The sequence below is a fragment of the Enhydra lutris genome, unplaced genomic scaffold (assembly GCF_002288905.1).
Source record: "Enhydra lutris kenyoni isolate GAN:26980312 unplaced genomic scaffold, ASM228890v2 scaffoldscaffold18, whole genome shotgun sequence".
NCBI lineage: Eukaryota > Metazoa > Chordata > Mammalia > Carnivora > Mustelidae > Enhydra > Enhydra lutris.
In genome coordinates this window covers 488,030-511,123 of record NW_019154102.1, presented here as the reverse complement: position 1 = coordinate 511,123, position 23,094 = coordinate 488,030, and the positions used below count along the sequence as shown (strand labels likewise).

Here is a 23,094-nt window from a genome sequence, read left to right as displayed (position 1 = left end):
AGACCTCAGGAATAGGGCTGGTGAGAGGGACCTTGATTGGGTGCTGTCTGTGCTGTCAGAGAGACTCCTGCCTGTTTCCTTCATTCTGGGATGATGGGACCACAGCCAGTCAAGCATTCGGCACCATTTTGCGCCTGTGGTCATGGCCATGCAGAGGTCCCAGAATAAGTTCTGGTCCCACCTCTTTGTGGGCACAGGAAAGAAACGCTGTGCCCTGGCCTGGGGGTGAGCCTGAGGCAGCAGAGAAATACAAATCAGTACATCTAAGAAGACAGCCCAGATACTCTGTGAGGGCCGAAACTGCATCTGTCTGGTTTTCCACCATATCCCTGAGCCGAGCACAAAACCTGCCAAACTGTGTTTGCTGATGGAGTGAATGGGTGGGTGTTGGTCTTCCAGCAGCATATCTCGGGGTGTACCTTAAAGGGGCCCTAGGATAAGGCCACACCCCCTCAGGGAAGGAGAATGGTTGGTAGGGAAACTCCTCTCATTCTCAATACCATCGTCAAGCGAAGAGACGTATCCTTAACTTATCTTTGGTTAAGTGTCTGCCTTTGGCTCAGGTCATGCTCTCTGGGTCCTGGGATTGAGCCCCACTTTGGGCTCCCTGCTTATCAGAGAGTCTGCTTCTCCCTCTGCCTCTCACCCCACTCATGTTTTTTCTCCCTCTCAAATAAATAATCTTTTAAAAAATTATAAGTAAAATTAAAAAAAAAAAAGAGGGGCTCCTGATGGCTCAGTTGGTTAAGTGTCTGCTTTCTGCTCAGGTCATGATCTCAGGGTCCTGGGATTGAGCCCTGCATCGGGCTACCTGCTCAGTGGGGAATCTGCTTCTCCTTCTCCCTCTGCTCTCCCCCTACTTGTGCTCGCACTCTGTCTCTCAAATAAATAAATAAAATCTTTAAAAAAAAAAGATACCCAGCTCCAGAGAGGGGCTGGGAAGCCAGACATGGAGTTTGGAGGAATCCGAGGATGCTGCTGATAGAGGGCATGGCCTTTGACTTGGAGGTAGGTCAGGTAGGGGCAGTCCTGTGAGGCAGATGAGTCCCCTGCCTGTGGGCAATCAGCCAGACAGCCAAAAGTAGAGGTCCCCTCAGCATTGCGTTCCTCTTGCTGTCCCAGGGTTGAGTCTGGTTACAAAGTCACACTTGTCTTCACTGAGCCACAAGAGGGGTGAAGAAGCCACCTTGGTGGGAACATCAAGGAGGATCAGTGGCCCCTCTCTCCAGCACTGGTCAGTGGAAAGAGAGCCACAAGGGGACAGAGGACTGCCTGGGGACAGGAGTGGTGACTGAGGGTCAGCCTCCCCACATGAAAGCACGCTCCTGGCTGTCAGCCCTGGAGAATGGAAATTAGGTTTTCTAGGAGGAATGGAGGCCCACAGTGCCCTGGGAAGGCAGTGTGGGAAGAATGTGGATGGTGGGTACTGGCAGACCTGGGTTTCTGTCTCAGCTTACCCTTTCATGCTGTGGGGCCTTGACAACGACTTACCCCCCTAGTCTTTGATTTCCTGTCTGTGGGGTGGGGTATGCCTCCCTCACAGCTGTTGCAGAGATGAAGCTAGGCGGCCTGCTGGGGGTATGTCGGGGAGGGGGGTGGCCTTCCCTGCATTAAGTCCAGGTGGAACCAGTTTATTCAATGGTCTTCATCTGGTCTCTTAAAGAACTTCCCTTTGGATCCCTTCACATCTTGGGCAAATGCTAGAGTTTTCCAACTAGTCCTTTTTTTTTTTTTTTTTAAAGTACCAGCCATTTTATAATTGAAACTCAGTCTCAAATATCCAGTCCGATCTCAACCTAATCTAAATCCAATCTTCAAGTTCTCTTTTAATCAAAGCTCAGCCTCTCCCTCCAGCTGAGGCCTGGCCCTCAGATTAAGGGGCCTGCAGTGAGAGAGGGGCAATCTGTTTGCCTCTTGGTCTGACATCACTGGGGCCACTATAATCCCTTCTTAGCTATTGCTGGTAGCACTGCCATGGCCACTGTGGGGACGAACATGCATGTTCATGGGGCCCATCTCTGGGTCTTTGGAGATGCCCTGCGCTATTCCCTTAGTGGGCCTGCCCTCTCCATCCTACCTCCTGTGTCCCAGCACCCCGCCCCTTAGCCTCCTATTTCTACCTCCAACGCTGTCCCAGCACCCCGCCCCTTAGCCTCCTATTTCTAGGGGCCCCTGCATCCAGCAGCAACTGTCTTGGGCAGAGTCTCTTCAGATCTGGCTGCCTTCTGCTCGACCGTGTCACTCTCTCACATACTTGATGCAACAAGCATCATCAGAAGGGCAGACTGCTCTCCTCTTCCCACCCCTGCCTGTGTGGGCTGCTCCAGCCAGCCTCTCATCCAGAGGACTCTCCAGCACGGCTTCAGACTCTAGGAAATACCTCTGGCTCTCCCCAAACTCTTGCTATACTGCAACAAGTGGCCCTGGCTGGGCCTCCCAGTGTCTGCTGCTTGGCTAGCCTCGGGAAGTGAGGCTGCAACCAGAGAGGCTCTTGACCGCACCCCCATACCTGCCCTGGGGGTGGGTACAGGATGACACAGTACTTTCCGCCACAAAAACTCTGATACTTCATGACCATCTCCCATTATCCCTGGATAATTTCTAGCCTTTTCCATATAGCCTGGAGATGAGGTGTGCTAGTCACCAGACCCATTTTGGACTTCTAGTAATCCGGCAGAGATGCATCAAGAATTTCTCTTTCAAATAGAGGATAACATACCACGCGTCACTCTTATGTTTGAAACTTCAGCTAAAAATCATAAAGATTGCAAAAATCCCATTGTCTCAGAAAATCCCATATTCTCTCATGCAGGTGTTAATTTTCCAGGCTCAGGACTTTCCATTTCTTCTGGAATCTAGCAAAGGAATCCCCTATTACAGGTGCTATTTTTCCTCAGTGTGTTAGAAGCAGTGTCGGGTAGAATGGTCTAGGCACCAGGCTAGAAGCCAGGACACATGTATGATATCTGCCCCAAGAAGCTGCAGGCCATGTTCCCTCTGCTCCTGCTCCCTCCCCTATACAGTGAGAGGTAGGTCAGAGTTAAGGTCTCTTAGGGTTAAGAGTCTAGGAGGTTTTTTAAGTTTTTCATATCATGAGTACAAAAAACCAAACAAACAAAAAACCAAAACCCTCATAAAACACATAATTACACAACACCCATGTAACCACTATCTAGATTAACAAAACATTTCCAACATCCCAGAGGCCCCTGTATCCCCTCCAATTTATTACCCCCCTGCCACGCCCAGGGGAAATTCCAATTCTTTTATTCAAATTACTTCCCTTAAATAAAAACTTAAAATGGGGGGGGGCACCTGGCTGATTCAGTTAGGAGAGCATCCGACTCTTGATCTTGGGGTCACGACTTCGAGTCCTGTGTTGGGAGTAGAGATTACTCAGATAAATAAAAACTTAAAAAAAGAAATTGATTTACCTTATAATTTTACCAACCAAGAATGTATTCCTAAAAAATTACTATAGTTTGGTTTTGCTTGGTTTTGAATTTTTTTAAAGATTTTATTTTTGAGGGGCGCCTGGGTGGCTCAGTGGGTTAAAGCCTCTGCCTTCGGCTCAGGTCATGATCCCAGAGTCCTGGGATCAAGCCCCGCATTGGGCTCTCTGCTCGGCAGGGAGCCTGCTTCTTCCTCTCTCTCTCTGCCTGCCTCTCTGCCTACTTGTGATTTCTGTCTGTCAAATAAATAAATAAAATCTTTAAAAAAAAAAAAAGATTTTATTTTTGATAGAGTATGTGAGCACGAGTGGGTAGGGGCAGAGGGAGAAGCAGACTCCCTGCTGAGCAAGGAGCCCAAGGTGGGACTCCATCCCAAAATCCTGGGATCATGACCTGAGCTGAAGGCAGACACTTAACTGACTGAGCCACCCAGGTGCCCAGTTTTGAGTTTTTTATAAGTAGAATAATACAGAAGGTATTCTGTGTTCAGCTTCCTTGTTTGACATTCTTTTGTGAGGCTCATTCTTATTATTTCAAGTAGCTGTGGTCGATGCTTTCTCAATGCTATATCCTTGCATGAACAGACTGTGACTTGGTTGTGTTGTTGGATATTTGGGTCATCAATGTAGGACTTTATATAAATGTGCACATGCACACACAAATACAAACACTTTCACTTCACATATAACCACATATAACCATATGGATTCAGAACTGATTTCTTTGTGAATTCAAGAACTTAGGTTGGGCTTTTTTTTTTTTTTAAGATTTTTTTTTTTTTAAAGATTTTATTTGTTTGGAAGAGAGGTGTGGATGGGGGCGAGCATGGACAGGGGAGGGGCAAAAGGAGAGGGAGAAGCAGACTCCCAACAGAGCAGGGAGCCCAACTCAGGGCTCAATCCTAAGGCTGATGCTTAATAGACTGAGCCACCCAGGCTCCCCTTGATTGTGGAAAAGTCCCTCTATTAAATTGGTCACACTGCTAATACAGTTTTGGTGTTTTTGTTTTTTGTTTTTACCGTCTTGTGGACAAAATCTGAATCTAGGGATATAATTCATCTTCTTCAACATGGTATCGTCATAAGCTTTCCTCCTAACTTAAGTCATTAAGCAGAAAATGACCATGGTTAGGCTATTGAGATTTCCTCCAGGGAATCTAGAGAATGATTAGTATATAGACTTAAGGAATTACTGAAAATAAAAAATTTTTTCCTCTGGCTCTTTTAAGGAAATAGTAAGCCAAGTGAGACAAAACTCTTATCCACCCAGTTCCCAGGACTGGTTCACCCCACCAGTAGCAGCACACAGGCAGACCTCCTGACATGGGGGCATACATTGCACAGGGATGCCCTTGAATTTTTGCTGCATAGGAGCTGAAAGGTGCCATGGTGCTTGTTCAGACAGATGATCCATTTCCAGCTCAGACTCCAGGCAGCAGTGAATCTTGGTGCCAAAGTCTTTGTACCTTCTATAACCAGAGTGAGGCAAACATGGGTCCCACAAAGAGACCACACCAGAAGTGGGCTGAGAGCTCAGGTGGGAGGGGCAGAGCTGCACTGCCCTGGATGGCAGGGGCCTGAACACACTGGTGGGATGTCAAGCCTCCCACAAAAATCCATTGATGAGGGCACCTCAGTGGCTCAGTCGGCTCAGGTCATGACCCAAGGGTCCTGGGATAGGCCCCAGGTTGGACACTCAAAGACGGAGCCAGCTCACTCTCTGAAGGTTGTGGACTCATTCTCAATCTTTTTGTCAGTTTCATAAACCCCCTTTTAGAGACCATCATGCATAGCTACCCAGACTGAACACACTCTACCCCATCCCTAGTAACCCCGGTTAAAATGAAGCCTTTATGGAATTCTGTCCTAAGTATGCCTACATGTGCATTGGTTACCTTAAAACAAAAACAAAAAACAAAACAATTTGAGGGGTGGGAGAGCAGGTGACATCTCTTCGTCGCTTTGTAGGTATCTCAGTGGTCTGCATCTGCACAGTGGTTTCATTTCCTGAGTCTTTATGGGTCTTTCCTAGTGGCCATCCTGCCCCCACGCATTTCAATCTACAGATCCCCAAGACAAGGGGTGTGTCTCCTCCATCAGTTTAGGCGTCGCTCCGAAATCGGGAACCAAGCCTAGTGCCGCCAAGGGAGAGAAATGTCTAAGCACCGTCTCCCCTCCTCTGAGTGATGCCACTCAGGGAAGAAGCCACGGCAGCACCTGCGTATGCCCGCCCGGCTCGCCACCCAGCAGGCACCACCTGCCCAGCCAGGGCCTCGCTGACCCCTGCCCTGTCTCCCCAGGTTTCGGCATGACCACCCCCGCGACGGTGGGCGGGAAGGCCTTCCTCATCGCCTACGGGTTGTTCGGCTGCGCCGGGACCATCCTGTTCTTCAACCTCTTCCTGGAGCGCATCATCTCGCTGCTGGCCTTCATTATGCGCGCCTGCCGGGAGCGCCAGCTGCGCCGCAGCGGCCTGCTGCCCGCCACCTTCCGCCGCGGCTCCGCGCTCTCAGAGGCCGATTGCCTGGCCGGCTGGAAGCCCTCGGTGTACCACGTGCTACTGATCCTGGGCCTGTTCGCTGTGCTGCTATCGTGCTGCGCCTCGGCCATGTACACCAGCGTGGAGGGCTGGGACTACGTGGACTCGCTCTACTTCTGCTTCGTCACCTTCAGCACCATCGGCTTCGGGGACCTGGTGAGCAGCCAGCACGCCGCCTACCGGAACCAGGGGCTCTACCGCCTGGGCAACTTCCTCTTCATCCTGCTCGGCGTGTGCTGCATCTACTCGCTCTTCAACGTCATCTCCATCCTCATCAAGCAGGTGCTCAACTGGATGCTGCGCAAGCTGAGCTGCCGCTGCTGCGCGCGCTGCTGCCCGGCGCCCGGCGCGCCCCTCTCGCGGCGCAACGCCATCACGCCGGGCTCCCGGCTGCGCCGCCGCTTGGCCGCACTCGGCGCCGACCCCGCGGCCCGCGACAGCGACGCCGAGGGCCGCCGCCTGTCGGGCGAGCTCATCTCCATGCGCGACCTCACGGCCTCCAACAAGGTGTCGTTGGCGCTGCTGCAGAAGCAGCTGTCGGAGACGGCCAACGGCTACCCGCGCAGCGTGTGCGTCAACACGCGCCAGAACGGCTTCTCGGGAGGTGTGGGCGCGCTGGGCATCATGAACAACCGGCTGGCGGAGACCAGCGCCTCCAGGTAGACCGCCGGGCCGCGCCACGGACCCTCGGCAGGCTGGCGTGCCGCCGGCCGTGGTTTGCTTTCCTTCTCTCAGACGCTGGCGCTTTCTTAATCTTTACCCAATAAAATCAAACCAAAAAAAAATTTTTTTTTTTAAAGAAATACTATTTGGCCAGGCCTGATGTTATCCAGGGCAGGTTTCGGGGGAGCCTGTTTTCCTCCTGGGTCCCCTCTTGAAGAACCGTGGCCCCCGGCAGATTGTCCTCCTGGGCGAGAGAAAGTGGCACCCCAGACCCTCGCCTGGTGCATGCTGCAGCGAGGAGAGGTCCATTCCTGGGTTTTTCGGACTGGCACTGAACCCCGTCCCCATGCACATAAGCAGCCGGCAACCCCAAAGCATATGGTGCAACTTCTCATGGCTCTGAATTACCTCCGCAGCATTTAGAATCCTGGCCCAGCCTAGCAGCTTCCTTCTGGTCGTCAGAAGTGATGTAGTCACAGTTTTGACAGGTGGGGGTGGGGAGAGCCATATGTTGCCTACCGATGTATATAAATAGAACAGCCGCTACACACGGAGAATGGTGTAGTATTATGCAATGAGATGAAACACAGCACCAACTTGCAGACTGTGGCATTTCCCTGAGATCTGGAAATTGGGATGGTAAGGGGCTCAGCTGGCCTTTCTCAGCCTGGAGTTGGTGCATTTAGCCCCACACACAGGGCAGCTACTCTGAATGTTGGAAACCCAGGGTGGCCGCAGGGAGGGGAACACACAGGCTCCCCGAGCCCTGTTTTGCTTCAGCCAGCTGATCTCTGAGGCTGGGGGCGCATCACAGAATCCTCCAACCCTTTCTTCTACCAGTGTTGTCCTTGGGAATGCTCTTCATTACCAATCAGGAATGTCTGAGTCTTCTCAGACAAGATCTTGCTTTGTTGGTGTGGATTTCGGTTCTTAACTCCCCGTTGAGCAGCTTGTTTTCCCCCTAAGGGTGCAGAGCACAGCCTGCAAAACCCCCTTCTCCTCCTCTGAGTCCGAGCTCTGCCGCACCAGGAACCCAAAGCAGCCATCCTGCGAATGTCAGAGAATTTGGCTCCAGGGCCCATAATGTTTTTGCGGACAGATCCCATTCTAAGCCCTGTTTGGCCTCCACTGACAGTCAAGTGAATTTGTTTTCTCCACGCACAGTCTGTATTGGAGGTGGTGGAAGGCAGGAGCAGGGGGAGCTGATGGATAGGGTGGATGAAAGCAGTTTTGGAATTAGTTTTGCGCTGGTTGATTGTCCAGTTGAGGGACTGGCTCTCCGCCCTCTGCTGCAGAGAGGTCCCTGACCTGGAGGAAGGCCAGATGCTGCCTTCATTGAAAGGAGGGGGTTCTTGGACTGTAAAGGAACAATCCTCTTCTGGCCCCTCTTCCTCATCTAAAGAGATGATCCCAAGGACAAATGCCAGAGTCTAGTCAGACATGGTGTGACCCACCAATATCCACAGCTTCTGACAGGAAGTCTTGGAGAAACACCAGGATGCCTCACACTGTATGCCCGAGAGGCATGGGAGGCCATGGAATCTCCCTTCCCGGCAGTGAAGGAAGCGTATGTGCCTGGAACACACACACATGCACACACATCAGGAGTCATGTTTCAATGTCAACCTCCCCTTTCCCTGCTCCAATTCATGACCAGAAGGGGAAAAAGTGTTGGGATCCGAATGATACTCTAGCTACTTTGATTAATTTCTCATTGGGATTGGGATTGGGATTGAAACCACAGACCCTAATCTGTGGGTGAGGCAGGGAGGCAGAGTGGCCAGGAGAGAGGTCAGTCTTACTAAATCCTGAAGGCCCACGCTTCAGGAGTCACGGTGACCGTCACTCAGGCCAGCTGGTGACACCCCTGCCCCACCCAAGCCATGGCTGGGGTCACACTGCAGAGACAGCATACCGAGAGAGGCACATATGCTCTAGACCAAGGCCCTCTCATAAGGCCTAGAAATACATTGTCATGCCAATCCCTCTAAAAGAAGGAAAGATGAAAAGGCATCCAATTAGAGGTGTCACCCAGGCAACAAGCAATAACTTAGGGATCTGAAGCAGACAGAGGGGGTGAGAGAGCCCCATGATGGAGGCATCTAGACCATGAGGACTCGTGAGCAGGCAAAACAGCAGCCAATGCAGAGGACATGAGCCCCAGTGACAGCACAGGAAGCTTAAGACCTAGCTAACGAGGTTCTTTGAGCTAGACAGGCCAAGGAGGTGTCCAGGGGATCCCACTGACCAGCACACAGGACTGCACAGAGCTGCGTCTCCACAGGAGGGAGCAGGACCCACCTCCAGAGAAGAAAAACTCACAACCTTCCTTGGCAGTCTTCTCTGTCAGCAGTGCTTCCTAAAGTCTATCCTAAAGTGCTCATGCTGCAGCCTTCGCTGTTTTCACTTCTCCACTGCTTTGCCTTGGGAAGGAGACAATTGCGAGCAGCTTGAGCAAGCTTCTGAAGGAGCCATAAGCCTGGCTGAATGGGGACAGGGAAGGGACCCTTCCCTCTCATCAACCTCCCAGAGAAACACCAGCCCTCCAACATACAAAAGGAGCTTAAGATCCAGAGTCATGCTTGTCTTTTTGCCCATGTTCCCCTAGTGCCCTTACCCAAATTCAGTACATTGTTGTCCTTCACCTCCCGCCAAAGGGCTCAGTGTCCCAAATGCCAGGGGCTGCTTCCCAGGGGGGTGGGGAGAGGCTGGGTTCCCAAAGTTAGGGGGATTGCTGGAGCCCCAACCCCTGCCTCAAGGCCTCTTTGGCATCCTGCTGAGTGTCGAGAACCAGAACTGGGGTCCTACCATCATTTGGGAATAATAATGTTGATAGGGACCCCTTTTCTTTGGTGCAGTTTCTTCTGAACCTCAGGCTAAGTGAGGCTCCATTCTCTTAGCTATTGTGCCCTCTCCCATCATGTGGGGATCTCCAGTTGGACCCACGGCTGGTAGCTCCCAGTGGTCTATGACTCCCCCTGCCCCCAGCTCCTGGGGTTGCTGTCTCACCTTATGTCCATACTCACCCCTCTCAGGCTGGGGCTGTGGGGCTCTAAGCAGCCCTGCCACCCGTTGTGGCGACACAGAGGCCAGGGTCTAAGTGAGTGGCTGTGGGACTTCTCCAGGATGAGCAGACAGGTAAGGAAGCCTGCCCTCCGCCCCCCACATCCTTGCTTGCTAACGAGGCCAGGTGGTCAGGCTCCTCTGTCCTCTGACTGAAGCCAGAGTCCCCAGGGCCTGGAGAAAGAGTCAGAAGGCTCAGGCTGTGTCAGGCCCTCAGCTTGTAGAAAATGCTATACAGTCCTAGGCATTTGCCCAGGAGCTTCACACATCACCATATCATGTGTACATACATGCACGCATGCACACACATGCACACACATGCACACACACACACACACACACACACACCAGCCTTACCAGGAGCTACTAGCCCCTTTCCCCAAGGAAAAATCCCAGTCTGGATCACGTTGAGAAGAAAGCTTTCCCATTTTTAACTCCCTGGAGATCTACTAGGGCCTGGAAAATTCCTCTCTGCCTTGGGGGAGTTTCACATACACTCTGCATGCATTTGAATCTGTGTTTTACATAGAAGCCAGAGTCCAAACCCAAGCCAAACCGTGGAAGATAGCTGCTAAATTTACGCAGGCTCCTCCACCCCTCAGACAGGCCTCCTAACAGACGCCCTCTTCCTGTGTGCTTCGGGGTGAGGGGAGCTGAGCCCTCACAGCCAAAGGAGAAGCTTCTGGGGAACTGAGGCGGATGGAGGCCCACAGAGGTGGTGGCCCCAGGAGCTGTGGGCCAGGAGGGTTCCGTCCTACTGTAACTTTTTACATTCTTAACAAACAAAAAGCACAATTCCACACACACTGTCTGGAAAGCATAGCCAGACAGACTGCTTCGGGTCCTTCTGAGTCCAGAAGAGACACAGGGGCTTCTGGGTTGCAGGGCTGCAGCTGGAGGCTGCAGTCTCTGTGGGCTGGGGTGGGGGAAGGGTTGCCAAAACCATTCCTGAGCCAGGGCACACTCCTTGGCACGGACTCGGGGCCTGGACTTGTGCCCCCTTCCTAGGAGCAGCCCTGGCACCTTCAGGCGCCTTCTTAAGTGCTGAGAAGTGATGAGATTTCTGTACTCACAGGGCCTGAGACCCTCCTCTCCTTTCCTTCAGCCTCTTCCTCCTCTCTCCTCTCCCCAGGGAAGTTCCCCCTTGCTTTACAAATCATTTTCTATGCTACTGTGTTCTCTCAGGAGGGGGGTTAGAGCATGTGGGGCAAGCCTGCAGGGTTTCTTAAACAATACATTTATTTTTCTGAGCAGTACTCCAAGAGAGGAGTTGAAGGGTGTTGAAATTAACGATGAATAAAATGCAGCCTGCCACCCCTTTAAGCTGTTTGCTGTCTGTCTGTCAGAGCCTCCTGTCTCCCCACATCCCTGATCACACCTCCTCTCAGGGGGCCCCAGGAGACCTGAGCTCCTTGAATTGGGCCTCAGCAGCAGCTCCCTGGGGAAGTTACTCAGCAAAACAACAGTGACATCCATCTGAGCTGGTAGGCACCAATGTACCTTGCAGGCAGCTTGGCTGAATTGGGGCTGGGCCAGTTTCTAATAGCTGGGCCTGAGAGAGAAGATGAACACAGAGGAAACTGGCCCCATGGTGGCAGCGGTTTCCAATCCTGGTCCTGCACTAGAGTCTCCTGAGGCAACTTGAGAAAATACTGATGCCCCGCCCATCCCCCACCGGCCCCCCACCAGCCAACCTCCTTCCCCAATGTCCAGCCCCTGTGGAGATTCTGATTTCAGTGGTCCTAGGAGGAGCTCAGCCAGACATTGGAATTTTGTGGGCGGTGCCCAGGTACTCCCAATGGGTAGCCAGTGTCTTGAACCCACACTCTAAACACAGAGCACTCTCGTCATGGTGTGGAAAGCAGGTTCACTTAGAAGTTAGTTCCGCATCTGGCAGTCACCCTGCTGGCTCAGATCCTCAGTTTTCTCATCTCTGAAGTGGGATAATGATATCATGGACACCTCATCTCTCCCCTCACCCCAGGAGTCTTATGAAAAGTAAATGAGAGGCTGACAGCAGAAAAGTGTCAGATTTCCACAAATGCCAAGGGTCACCCTGAGAGGAACCAGGCAGCCCTGAAGCTTCTGCAGTGCCAACCGGGGAAGAAGGTTCCATCCAAATGATTGCTTCTGCCGGTGGGGCCATGATAATACTGCAAACTCCACAGCCCGTCCCCGGGTCACCCATCTCCCTTGGGGTGCCCTCCCTCCAGCTGAGAAGTAGTTTATGGGTCCCTCAAGTATGGCCCCGGCCACCTCAATCCACAGAATCACCCTCTCACCCCCAGCCCCAGAGGTTTCATAGGACTGTAGTGACAGGCAGCATCTTATTTTCTGTTCTCTTTTGTTTTAATGCTGGTCAAAGCTGTTAAATTGATTTCCTGATGAATCACACCCAGCAGTTTGAAAAATGCCAGCCTGCAGTGGAATGAAAGTGTCCTCTTACCCTGCTTCCAGCTAAGGCCTATTTGCCAGCTGTGGCATCGGAGGGGCCCGACTTCTGGTGCCCCTCAACCCTCTTCTCTCTGTGGGCCCTGGGCCCCAGCTGTGTGATCCGCTCAGGCGGGGCAGTCACCTGCACAAAGGGCTCCTTACCTTCTTTTCAAATGGGAGGTCTATGAGTCCTCTGCCAGTTTAGATACACTGCCAGCCAAGCCGATGGGCTGCCGACCCTCTCCCTTCTATGGTCAGTTCCCCTTCTGTTTTTCTGAAGGAGAAGATAAGAAAAAAGAACTTACATTTACCAAGCCAGGCCCTCAGACAAGAGTTTGCATATTGATCTCACTGTCTCTTACCTACCCTAGGAATTTGGTGCTTTCCCCCATTTTGTCCTGGGTCAGAGGGGTAAGTAACCTGTCCAATTTAGGGCCAGCCACCCCCCTCTTGTTAGGGATGGTCCCAGAATTTTTTTTTTTAAAGATTTCATTTATTTATTTGAGAGAGAGAGAAAGAGCAAGCATATGAACATAAGTAGGGGGAAGGGGTAGAGGGAGAGGGAGAAGCAGGCTCCCAGCTAAGCAGGGAGCCTGATGTGGAGCTCCATCCCAGGACCCCGGGATTGTGACCTGAGCCAAAGGCAGGCATGTAACTGACTGAGCTACCCAGGCATCCCGGGAGCTAGAGAGACATGGGTGAGAAAGACAGCATAGCCCTCACCATCCCTGAGCTCCAGGCTCATGAGATGGGACACCACAATAGGCAGGACAGATGCCTCCGATCCATGGGAAAGCCTGGACTGTGGGGGGACCCAGGGGAGGCAGCCAAGGCCGCCACCCACCCTCAGGGATGGCCCTCAGAGGTAGGCTGTCCAAACTGAGCGTGCTGATGAGGAGAAGGAAGTGTCCCAGGCAGGAGCAGTGGCAAGTGAAAAGACCAGAGAGGGGAAGTATAGTGGAGTGCTCTACTGGCTGAAAGAACTGGAGTCTAGGCCATCCCTCGACAGAAGAATGGATAAAGAAGATGTGGTATATAGATAAGGGAATACTATTCAGCCATCAAAAAACTGAAATCTTGCCATTTGCAACAACGCAGATGGAACTAGAGGGTATTATGCTGAGCAACATAAGTCAATCAGAGAGAGACAATTATCATATGATCTCACTCATATGTGGGATTTAAGAAACAAAACAGAGGATCATAGGGGAAGAGAAGGAAAATAAAACAAGATAGAATCAGAGAGGGAGACAAACCATAAGAGACTCTTACTCTTAGGAAACAAACTGAGGGTTGCTGGAGGGGAGGGGGCTGAGGGGATGGGGTAACTGGGTGCTGGACATTAAGGAGGGAGGGCACGTGACATCGTGAGCACTGGGTGTGATATAAGACTGATGAGTCATAGACCTCTACCTCTGAAACCAATAATATACTATATGCTAATTAATTGAATTTAAATCTAAAAAATAAATAAGTAAAGAAAGAACTGAAGTCTGGCAAAGCAAATTATATCCATGGCCTCTTGCTGCTCCATTTGGAGGGAAATGTTCACAGAAGGGATGTTGATGGAATCACTAAAGAAAGGCTTAACCAGAGGCCATGAGGGCTCCCTTCTGCCCTGTGACTGCTGCTCTTGCTGGCAGCCAGCAGGCTTCTCTCCCTCCCTGGGCTCCTTCTCTCTGTCAGGCCTGGGAGGGCCAGGCCTTTGGGCTCTGTCACTCTGGGGCTCAGGAGGAGAGAGGGTAGGGAAGAAATGAAAGAGTCCACGGGGCTGCCTTCAAGAACCAAGCTCCACAAACACCTGCCAAGTGCCTAACCCAACATGGACCATTTGTACCCCATCTTTCTCCCTGGACTGCACTGAGCAGGACCGGCCATCTGGACACAGGATGGAAGGAAGCGTGCCTGCGGTGGGCTGGCCAGCTTCCTGCTGAAAGCTGCAGCTTCTGCACACATTCCCAAGCCTGTGGGAACCTCTGTGAGCTCCAGGCCTTTGTCTTTCTGTGTCCCTGCTTCCTCCAGGACCTGTCAAGGACCATGCTGGATCCCGTCTGGTGCAGCACCCACCAGCCACACCCAGCTATTTACATTCAAATGAATTTAAGTTACCAATTAATTACCAATTCAGCTCTTTGGTTGCAGAAACCACATTTTAAGTGTTGAACACTCACATGTGACTAACGGCTACTACTACCGTATTGGACAGCACAGATAAAACCTATGTTGCTACAGCAATGCCCATTCCATAAGCTCTGGGGTCAGAGAGCTCCAACTCCAGGGCAGCCACGGGGCTGGGGGGTGGGGGTGGGTATTTATCAAATCACCCAATGAACACGGGAGTTTATAGACCTCTTCTACCCAACCCCCAACCTCTCTGTTCCTCCCCCATCAGATGGTTCCAGATCAGGTTCTGACAGTCCTTCTCCTCTTAATCAGGTCCCAGTTCTGCTGGCTTTCACTGAGGAGGCACAAACCACAGTAGTCCGTCATACCCACAGTTAGGGTAATACAGCCTGCAGAGGAGGGATTAGGGGTTGTTGATAAAGGCCCATCAAAGTACCTGTGGAGCCTTTGCCTTCATCAGTCTAGGACGCTCTCCTGTTCCCTTTGTCTAGGAACAATATCCCTGTCCTGTCCTATTGAAAAACTACCCCATCTCCCTGTGGTCTAGCAAACCTGTCAATCCCAGGATGCCTCCTGTGTTAGTTAGGAATGTGTTAAGCTGCAAGTAACAGAAAATCCAATAGAGAGGAGCTTAAAGAAGCAGAAAAAGGGGATGGTTTGATTCAAATAACCAGAGTCTGGTGGCAGATGCTGCCATAAGACAGGGAGGCCAGCTCTTCCTCTCTTCCCACTTGCCATGTGTAGCGTGTTGTCTCTGGTTCTCATGCTGGTCACCTCGGTGGCGAGGTGGGAGACCTCCCAGTCTTCCATCTGTGTTACCAGCAGCAGGCAGTAGGAAGGGAGCCTTCCTGGGAAGTGGCTTTCCCAGGCCTCCCTGGGGCCATTCTGCTGACGTCTCATTGACCAGAACAGTGTCACACAATCACCATCCCCTGCAATAGTTCCTCTAAAGGAGGATGCAGGGAGTGAGACCACCTCTGTACAGGACCTGGCACCCTCCCTCTAGGCCAGATCACCCATGGTTCCACAGCCTCAGACATGGTTACTGGTCTAAGGGAGGGCACATGGCCAGGCCAGGGGAGCACCTCCTTGGCATTCCAAGGATCGGGGTGATTGAGTGTCCCTTTCCCTTTGTAGGTTACGAGCTAAGCCCAGTGCACCAATCAGGGCCAAGTTAACACAATAGAATCCAGTTCAGCTGGTTTAAGCAGATGCGATTTATGACAGGGATGAACTCTGACCTGGCCACCAAGGTCACTGACACTGATAGCCTGGCTGAGTTTTCGGGGCACTGGTGCAGTAGCCCCCGGGGAGACTCACCTGGACCCATAATCCTGAGATGGGCATCTCCAGCACCCAGTAGGCCCCTTCCAGTCCCGCATGCTTAGACAACTGACAGATCAGTCAGCATCACTACGAGACTTGGCTTTCCTGCTCTGGGACACAGAATTTGCAGTCTTTCGATTTTAAAAGATGTTACCCATTTCTCCTCCTTAAACCTCATCTGAACAGCCTTCCCAGACCCTGTCCCGGATCGTTTCCTGCTTGGCTGTACCGTGTTGTCACTCTTTTTCTGGTCTAATGGCCTTTACTCCTTTTAACCTGGGCTATCAAATGGCCTGTGTGTCACAAGGAAAGCCGAAAAGACTGGGTGATGCTCTCAGGACTGACTCTTGGGAAAGACATACCGAGACAGCCAGGTCTCTGAGAGGGTTGCTCTCTCTCCTACAATCAGGAAGCAGCCATTTGTGTAAAGGCCACCCTGGTAAAGAAGTCACTCCAGAAAAATCAGACATACCCCCTTGTCAGCAGCCGACAGCAGGGGCACAGGCTCTCCCTTCCATCTGCTTTTCACATCTTTTTTTTTTTTTTTTAAGATTTTATTTATTTATTTGACAGAGAGAGATCACAAGTAGACGGAGAGGCAGGCAGAGAGAGAGGGAGAGGGAAGCAGGCTCCCTGCTGAGCAGAGAGCCCGATTCGGGACTCAATCCCAGGACCCTGAGATCATGACCTGAGCCGAAGGCAGCGGCTTAACCTACTGAGCCACCCAGGCGCCCTGCTTTTCACATCTTGTTCAGGTGCATCTAACATGCAGAATCAAAATCTCAGCCAGATCGGTAGCTGCAAGAGAGTCTGGGGAATGTAGTTTTCAGCCTCCTAGTCTCTGCGGTACAGGACAGCCCTCTAAAAAAGAGTGTGGAATGGATGCTGAGTGCCTGTCCACCACATCCTGCCTGCAAGGGCTTTGGGGCAGGGACTATCCTCCCTCCTGGGCCACAGGGAGCCTCAGCATGCAAGAAGGGAGTAGGAAACCACTCTGCAAAGGGAAGTGGAGGCAGGCCCGCCTTAGCCCAGCGGTGCCCTCTGAGCCTGGCGCCTGCATTTCCTTCCCCAAATCCTCAGCTTTCTTCCCACCAGTACGAGCCAGTAATTTCCCCCTTGGTCTATGAACTGAGTTAGGTCACCCTGCAACAGAAAAATGTGAACTAACATTGTCCTTACCCAGGATAACTCCTTCCCTGCTCTTGGAAGGCTGGAATGTCTTTTGTAGCAATAGCAACTTTCATGGGAAAATACAGTCTTGGAATGCAGACATCCAGGGAGAGAGAGTACAATGACATATTCTCACTAAAGTGTAAATGACTGTCAGTGGAGTCTCTTCCAAGACCAGGTTCTGATGGAGCAGAAGGAAGCGGAAGCCTAGGCTCCCAGCATATGGAGATGGGAACCCTACTAATCAGTTAAAGGTCACAGAAAAGGCCATTCTAGGGCATCACTGATTCACCTTGCTGACTTCGGGCTTCAGAGGACTGAAGCTGAATGTAAGCCCTAACACTCCTTCCTTTAAAAGACAAATTCCTGGAGCACCTGGGTGGCTCAGTTGGTTAAGCCCGGTCTAATGGGCTTTACTTTGTATTTAACCTGACTTTTGATTTTGGCTCAGATCATGATCTCAGGGCCGTGAAATGAGCCCTGTGTCAGGCTCCGCACTGGGCATGAAGCCTGCTTGAGATTCTCTGTCTCTCCTTTTCCCTCTGCCCCTTCCCCTCCTATCTCTCTCTCTCAAAAAAAAAAAAAAAAAACAAAAAAAAACCCCACAAATTTCCAGCCATCTCCTGTTACATTTCTAACGAATACTGTCTCCAGTGTTGACTTAGTATTTAAGGAACAGGGTCTCTGTCAGTCCAGCTTCTGATACTATTAACCAAAGACCCCAAAATTCACAAGAATCTCTCAATCTTTCTCCTTCTTCCATGTTCCAACTTCCCTAGATTCTCTTCTGAGCATCCAGAGCTTGGGGCAAGAGGGCAGGAGGGAGGTTTCTACCAGCTAGAGAGTCTCTCTGTTTCAGAAACTGAGAACATCCGCCCCTCCACAGCCCAGTTATCCTCACCTCACCCTCCCCAGGAGGGGATTTCCCTTTCCACTGGTTAAAAATCAAAATAATAGGGGCGCCTGGGTGGCTCAGTGGGTTAAGCCGCTGCCTTCGGCTCAGGTCATGATCTCAGGGTCCTGGGATTGAGTCCCGCATCAGGTTCTCTGCTCAGCAGGGAACCTGCTTCCCTCTCTCTCTCTCTCTCTCTCTCTGCCTGCCTCTCCATCTACTTGTGATCTCTCTCTGTCAAATAAATAAATAAATAAAATCTTTAAAACAAAATCAAAATAATAAAAGTGGGGGAAAATTATGATTATGGCTATTTTATTCATCCTAAACAAGTTATCGAGAATAATGCAAAAGCCCTGGGGGCGGGCTCGAGCTTTCTGGCCAGGAGACGTCTTAGGGCACAGCCTTCTCTTGGACGTTGCAGTTCCTCACCCCTTCTCTGAAGGTATCAAGCCCCTCGCGGCCTGCAGTCTTCCCGCAGTGAGCACCCTAGTCCTCTGTGGGGCCCAAGTGTGGACTCCAGGCTGGGCTCACGCCCCGCTGCTCCACCACCAATGCCACTGGGAAGCTTTGCTCCTGCTGCTCCAGACAGATCTGCCACCAGAGCCCAGTGCCCTCTTCAGGGCAGTGGGAATGCAAGCCAAGCACTGCTGGCTTCCCTCCAGCTCACCAGCTCACCAGGGAGACCAGGGAGACTGGGGACACAGGGAAGGAGCTGCCGCTCCCCACTCCCCCAGCTCCAGAGCCTGTGCTAGCCACCCTTCGCCAGGGTTTAGCCTGCCCTCCTGTGTTACAGTTGAGGAGCCTGGGGAGGGGAAGGGAATTGATCTGCTCTCCTGGTTGTATTTGGGAAAAGCCTAGAACAGAAGCAGATCTGCCTCTGAGGTGAGATTTCCAGGCATTTCCTCCCTCTTTCACTTAAAGAAAAATAACTAACACTCCCTACCAGCTCCTGGTGCTGAATGCCCGTGAAACCACCTCCTATAGGGCCTTTGAAATAAACATGGGACTCAGGTCCTGGCACGTTTTGTTGAGGTCCTCAAGACTACCCTTAGGTTCGATGAAGGACTCATAGAACTCAGAAAAGCTATGCTACCCACAGTTGAGGCTGATCACAGAGGAAGGGTAGAGATTGAGATCAGCAAAGGAGAAAAGCACAGACTGCTGACTCCCGGAGAAACCAGCTGCAAGCACCCAGTGGTCCTCTCCTGGTAGGATCCTGGGGTTGTGCCAGAAAGAGGCTAGTGGCCACAGTGGCAAAAACAGTGGAAGCCACAGACACCCTCCCAGCAAAACAAACCCAGACCCCAGCCCCAAAGACCCTCTTTCCTGCAACAGGGATCTGAGGGGCTGACATGTTCTTTTTTGGTGTCCATTACAGTGGTCCTGCTCTGGCCATCTGTGGTGGCCTTTATGGCCCTGTGGAAGCCTCACTATGCCTTGTCCCTTCTCCTCCCTGATGCCACACAGTGAGATGCGGGGGGGGGGGGGGGGAATGACACACTTCTCTCCCGCAGCCACAGCTGACAACCCCTCACTTTGTCACTTTCACACACATCTTGTTTTCCACTTTTTGGAGAGTTAGGATTTCTCTCCCAACCAACGTTACAGTTTCTAAGAGTGTCTCCAAAGGGGCCTGGCTGTCTCTTCTTCTTCTAGTTCTCTTGCTCGAGGAGCCAGGGATAACGAGGGTCAAAGGGCACTCATAGGGCACCACACAGACAGCTTCCCAAAAGTGCATCTCCCCACAGAGCTAAAAGGTCCAGCACGAGTGCCTTCAGCCTCTGCCACCTCATGGGGACTTCCTCCTCTACCTCATCAACTCCCTGGTGGAGGAGAGGGGGCAACTTCTTCATCTATTTTGGGGTTGTGTCCCAGGAACCAAGCACCCACTCCAAAGGACACAAGGACTCCTGAGGTCTCTGTACAGATATGCGCCAATATAGCCTGGGCCTGCCAGAGTGTTCAGGCGGGCAAATAGGTCCCCCACAGAGATGCAAATAAAGTGGGGTTATAATCACTCCAAAAGACAATATATGTGAAAAAATAATGTCTACCACTGAAGGCCATATGACTAGAAATGAGAATTAGTATTCTCTGACAAACTTTATTCTCCTTCAGATGACTTGAAGTGTAAATAACCAGGAAGAATGAGTAGGCTGCACTGGTACCTCAAGGGTAGGGAGAGGGGTTTGTGGGGAGTTTACAAAAGCTGGGTAGCTTTACAGTTTGTCAGAAACTCAGAAGCCCCCTGCCAAAGAGGACAGAGCAATTGTGGCAGCTTGTCGTCGGGGTGGGCCTGCTAACAGAAGCCCTTCCCCCACCCCACGAAACAGCATCTGTGAGGGACAGGCCCACCAGGGCTGGTTGGGATAGACTCTGGAACCAGGATGCTCCTGCACAACAGACAGCCATCATGCGGGCAAGTTACATAAAGGATTTGATCTCCAGAACCAAATCCATAGTCTGGGCTCCCAAACCCTGCTGCCCGATGACTCCCAGCCCTGTCTCCTTGGATGGTGACATCAGCTTGAGGCCAGGCCTGACAAACGCTGTTCCAGGCAGCCCCCAGCTGGCAGAACTCGGCCTCCGCTCTCCCCTCCTCTTAGGGCTGCCATTCAGGTAACTCTCGCTCTTAGCCTTTACCCTCTTCAGTAGGCACTGAGAAGGGTACAGTTGTTTGCGGCGGGGAAAGGGCTGGGTGACATGGGAGGGGAGAAGGCCACCCCTGGTGGCACACAGCACCTTTTTTTCCCCCCAAAGATTTTATTTATTTATTTGACAGAGATCACAAGTAGGCACAGAGGCAGGCAGAGAGAAGCAGGCTCCTCGCGGAGCAGAGAGCCCGATGTGGGGCTCGATCCCAGGACCCCGGGATCATGACCGAGCCAAAGGCAGAGGCTTTAACCCAGTGAGCCACCCAGGCGCCCCACCATTTTTTTTTTTTTTTTTTAAGATTTGTATTTATTGATTTGAGAGGGAGAGTGTGTGTACGTGAACAGGAGGGACAGGGGAGAGAATGTGAAGCTGACTCCATGACAGAGCCCGAAGTAGGACTGGAACCCATGACCACAAAATACTGACCTGAAGTGAAACCAAGAATCAACACTTAGCTGACTGAGCCCCCAGGCTCCCCCTCCCCAGCACACAGCATTCTAGGACAGGTATGCTGAGGGCATGGCCACACCTCTCCTGACTCCTCTGGAACCACCGAGGGCAGCCAGTCTTCCTGGGCTGATACTTCAGTCACCCAGGCCTTGGGGAGGCCGGATCCTCCCTCACTCCCATAGCACACCCTCATTCATGCCCAAACCGGCTCCACCAATCTGCATCCACAGATTTTTGGGGTCAGTGGGTAAATCACTGGGTTTACGACTGGATAAACCACATCGTAAAAGCCAACTCTTGGTGCCCAGTTGGTGCTGGGTTGACTTTTAGAGTGTGGTGGGTTTTCTATTCAGACCAGTCTAGACGAGGGCCCTATTAAGCGAATTCCCTAGCCCTTGGGGCATTAAACACCTTGAAATGAGAAAACAAACCCACCTGACTGCACTGGTGTAGTGATTACCGAAATGGTTATAAAGTGCCAAACATAGTGCATAGCAAGGACATTCAATGAATATCATCTCCCCTTCTCACCTCCCCTCCTGAATCAGCAAGTTCTACTCTTCTCTTCTCGTGCTAACCTGCCTATCAGGGACCATCCATCCAACCAGCTGTCCATCCATCATGTGCTTACATTATTCATTGAGCACCTTCCATGCATACAAACCACAGCAAATTGTCCACAGAAGTAGATATAGGGACATACCATCTAGAAGCAAAAATTAAACACTAAGACCAGACACAAATAACTTGGCAGAAAGTAAAGAGTGTCGTAAAGGAGGTACAGAGAAAGTGCTGGGAGATGGAACATTCCCAGGCCTCTCTTCAAGCTCCAATAGAAAGCAATTGCCAGGATTACATACGATTTAATAAAACATTTCTTTCTCTAATGGAGACCACCAGGATAGTGGTTTTCCCCTTCCTTTTATAGAAGGAAGAAGCCTCAAATTCTAATTATCCTAACCTGAGCAATGGCTTTGTCCCGCTTTTCATTTTACTCTTTTCAGCTCTTAGTTGGTCCACTGAGGACAATGTACAGAGACCAGATTCCTTCCAAGACTTTAATTGGACTCTCCATGAGGGATTGTGAAACCAGCAAAATGAGCTAAATGAGAAAATGATGGATATGTTGAAGACAACTGCCTGGGGCCAGACTGTCCCTGGACAGCGGCACTCAGGTGAGCCGGTGAAAGGAGGCTCAGTGGCCTCAGCACGAACCTCCACCTCTTACACACCTCTACTCAGCACGTGGGTCTGGCCCATACTTCAGTCAACCAAAGGAGGAATTAGAGAGACAGTATCTTGCTATAAAAGTGTCTGATAAACAGCATGGAGATGCATCTCTCAACATGAAGGAGGAAAATCTGATAAATTTTGTTGCCATATTGAGAAAGGACTCACCAACATGAGAAAGGAACACTGAAATCTCTGCAGACCACGCAGACCACGATTCACCCCCACAGGAGGAATTTAACTGCAAGATTCCTACGAAGACGTCGTGGAGCTAATGCGGCCCCCGATCCTGCCCCCACCATCCCAGTGAGTTTGGGCAAGGTCCTCCAGTCCTCTGAGTCTCCGTGTCCTGGTCGGTGCATGGTGAGTGCTCTCTCGGTGAGCACTTCATGGGGGTAGGGATGAGGGGGAGCAGGAGGCATGCAGGGCAGCCGTCCCTCCATCATTCAACTCAGTGACCTAGGGCAAGTGACTTCCCTTTTCCCAGCCTCCATTTTGGTGTCCCCACAGATGGCAGGTCTGTGTGTGGATTAAATGAGATTATGTGTGCAGAACGTATGGTGCAGACTGGGTGCTCCATGGCTTTCGTTCCCTTCTCCTAAACTTCTGCTGTCCATGTTCAGCTCCCCTTGGCCCAGGACAGGGTCTCCCTGAGGCCCCAAGCTACTCCTTGACTAATGAAGGCTTAGTAGCTCTTGGCCTCTAGAAAGAGATTTTCCAAAACGCTTCCTCATTTCACTCTAGCCACAAATTCATGCTCCCATTCAGCATTCCTTTACAAGACTTTAGATTCATTTTTCCAGCGCTGGCCTTTGTGAGTTCAGGGATTTTAGCTCTTTGTGCCTCAACACAAAGACATCTTTTTCTTCCAAGAGGCCACTGCTGCTCATACAGGGTCTTTGTGGGAATGAGAAGGAGGTGGCCCTTGGAGCAGACAAAGCCTGGCCCAGAGCACACAGGGGACACGGTGGAGCCGGGCTGGCATACAGCCAACTCGGCCACCAGCTGTCGGCCCTCATGAAAGGCTCAGAGCACAGCACAGCCCTCCTCCTGTCCTCTCCATTTCCCCCTCTTTTCACCCCTTCTCCTCCCCCT

At 51.5% G+C, this 23,094-nt stretch overlaps 1 protein-coding gene across 1 annotated transcript in view; it reads left to right on the top strand.

Annotated features, from left to right (window-relative positions):
- The window catches only part of LOC111148103 (potassium two pore domain channel subfamily K member 12), a 47,568-nt gene extending 40,915 nt beyond the window's left edge, over positions 1–6,653 (top strand). Inside the window, exon 2 of the mRNA XM_022504508.1 lies at positions 5,752–6,653. Within this exon, the coding sequence (XP_022360216.1) occupies positions 5,752–6,653 (902 nt within the window). The remainder of the gene's footprint in view (positions 1–5,751) is intronic.
- Positions 6,654–23,094: the final 16,441 nt, after the last annotated feature.